The sequence below is a fragment of the Plectropomus leopardus genome, unplaced genomic scaffold, assembly GCF_008729295.1.
Source record: "Plectropomus leopardus isolate mb unplaced genomic scaffold, YSFRI_Pleo_2.0 unplaced_scaffold13605, whole genome shotgun sequence".
Classification (NCBI taxonomy): Eukaryota; Metazoa; Chordata; class Actinopteri; order Perciformes; family Serranidae; genus Plectropomus; species Plectropomus leopardus.
The window spans coordinates 1-2,042 of record NW_024614509.1 but is presented as its reverse complement, the minus strand read 5'-3'; the positions used below and the strand labels follow the sequence as shown (position 1 = coordinate 2,042).

General features: G+C 44.9%; 1 protein-coding gene across 1 annotated transcript; it reads right to left on the bottom strand.

Moving 5' to 3' along the window:
• Window positions 1–1,063: 1,063 nt before the first annotated feature.
• On the bottom strand, window positions 1,064–1,744 carry LOC121964007 (rho-related GTP-binding protein RhoU-like; the record flags this gene model as incomplete). The annotated part of the gene is made up of 1 exon (XM_042514241.1): window positions 1,064–1,744. A coding segment is annotated over one exon (489 nt), but the record flags the coding sequence as incomplete, so codon positions are not given.
• Between the last annotated feature and the right edge of the window lie 298 nt (window positions 1,745–2,042).

Sequence of the window (2,042 nt, the reverse complement as noted above, 5' to 3'; positions counted from 1 at the left end):
ATTATTATTTGTTTAAAGTTAATTAAATTCAAATTTTTAGCCCTTTTTTCAAGCCATTTTTTAAAAATTTATTTATTTATTTATTTTTTACCATTTTTCTTTTTTGTGTGTGCCAATTTTCAGGTAATTTGTTTTGTATTTTTTTACTAAGTCCTTGCTAAATTTGGGCATTTTTTGAGAAGCTCCCATGTTTTTGAATGAAACTAAGCCATTCTGCACAGGTCAAACTACTAGTAATATTGGGGTGTAAAGTGACAACACGAGTCCAAAACAACAAAAAAAAAGTTTACATCTCCATCAGCATGTTGGACAGTCGTCCTGCAAACCAAACCTGGGACTGCTAACATTTGAGGGGTTTGTTTTAACCCCCTGTGGGTCTCAGACGGGTGGAGTTATGCACATGAGGGCAAATTCAGAAAGAACTGTATTAAGTAGCAAAACACTGTTCGGTTTCCTTCAGTTTTCTAACCTTAAATTTCTTCTCACCTGCCTCAAACTCCAGCTGTTGAACAGTACAGAGGTCAAACAGCCGAGAAAATAAAGGAGAGAAAAGGAAACAGAAAGAATCGTAAAACAACATGTGAGAAAGAGTTTGTTTTTTTATATAAATACCATGCAGATTGGCTGATGACATAAAAAAGGTGCACTCACTACTGTTTTAACCCTTTGAAAACTGAACAAACTGGCTCCATAACTTTCATAAACAGAGGGAGAAGTTACAAGGTGAATAACATGAAAATTACCTAAAAATTTACAAAAAGAAAAGGACATGCTTATGTGTGTGTTTTATTGTATGAAGCACTTCGTGTTACAGTTTGTATGAAAAATTGGATTAGATTATTCAGGATGAGTGCTTTTCAAATAAAGTAAAAAAAAAACAAAAAACAGAATGAATATGAACGCTGCAGAGGCTGAGATGTCCTAAAAAAGTTAGTCTAAAGCTTTTTTGGGGATTTTAGAAGTCGATCCTCTCTGCTCTAAACTCTCAGTTTGTACCTGAAGCCTCCTGCTGTGTAGTGTCACACAAAGTGAGCAGCTGTTTGTCTCTGAAAGCGTCTGTCCACAGAGGACATTACAGCTGTTTCCACAGGCGCTGTCCTCCTCCGTCAGTACTCTTTCTGCCAGTCTGAGGATTTCACTGGTGCTGATAATCTGCACCCATCTGGCACCTTCTGCCTGCAGCGCGAAACCAACCAAACCTACAAACTATGTGCAAACACGCAGCGACCCTCGCAGTTTTGACTCCTGCGGCCGTTCACTTGAAGTCGCAGCTCCGCTCTCCCATCAGACAGTTGATCTTCTTCCACCAGGTCTCCGAGAGGCTCTTGATCTTATCGGGCGTCCTCTTCCTCAGGGTCAGCCTCTGCTGCTGGACGCTGCAACTGTCCGTCTGCTGGATGCTGGCCAAGATGGCTGAATCAAAGGCGTCCTTCAGGTTCTTCTGGGTCAGCGCCGAGCACTCGGCGAAGCTCACCACCCCGAGCTCCTGCGCGAGCTGCTGGCCCTCCTCGGTGCACACCGGCCGCTCCTGGTTCTGCGCCAGGTGAATCAGCACCTGGACGTCCTCCCTCAGGTCCAGCTGGGTGCCAACCAGGACGAGGGGCGCGCCGGGACAGTGCTGACGGATCTCGGGGACCCACCTGTCGATCAGGCTGCGGAAAGAGCAGGGGCGCACCACGCTGTAGCACAGGAGGAAGACGTCGGCGTTTTTGTAGCACAGAGGACGAAGGCGCTCCAGCTCGTCCTTCAGGAGCCAAAGTGGAAACAGAGGTTAGGACGCTGGTTCCCAACTGGTGGGTCGCGGGCCTGTTCTGTACGGACCGCAGGTGACTCGCGGCCGTGTCAAGTTTGTGAAAAACACAGTTAATTTTGAAGTATAGTTGGTTTGCAGCACAGAGCTTTTATTTTGGATTATATGGCCTGTTTCCTTTTTCTTTCTTTTTTATCCTCCCCAAAATAAGAATAAGCCTGAGAAACTGGGGAGGTGGCTTTTTCTTGTTTACACTTCCCAAAGATTCCCAAATTTGTAGTGTTTGTCCGAC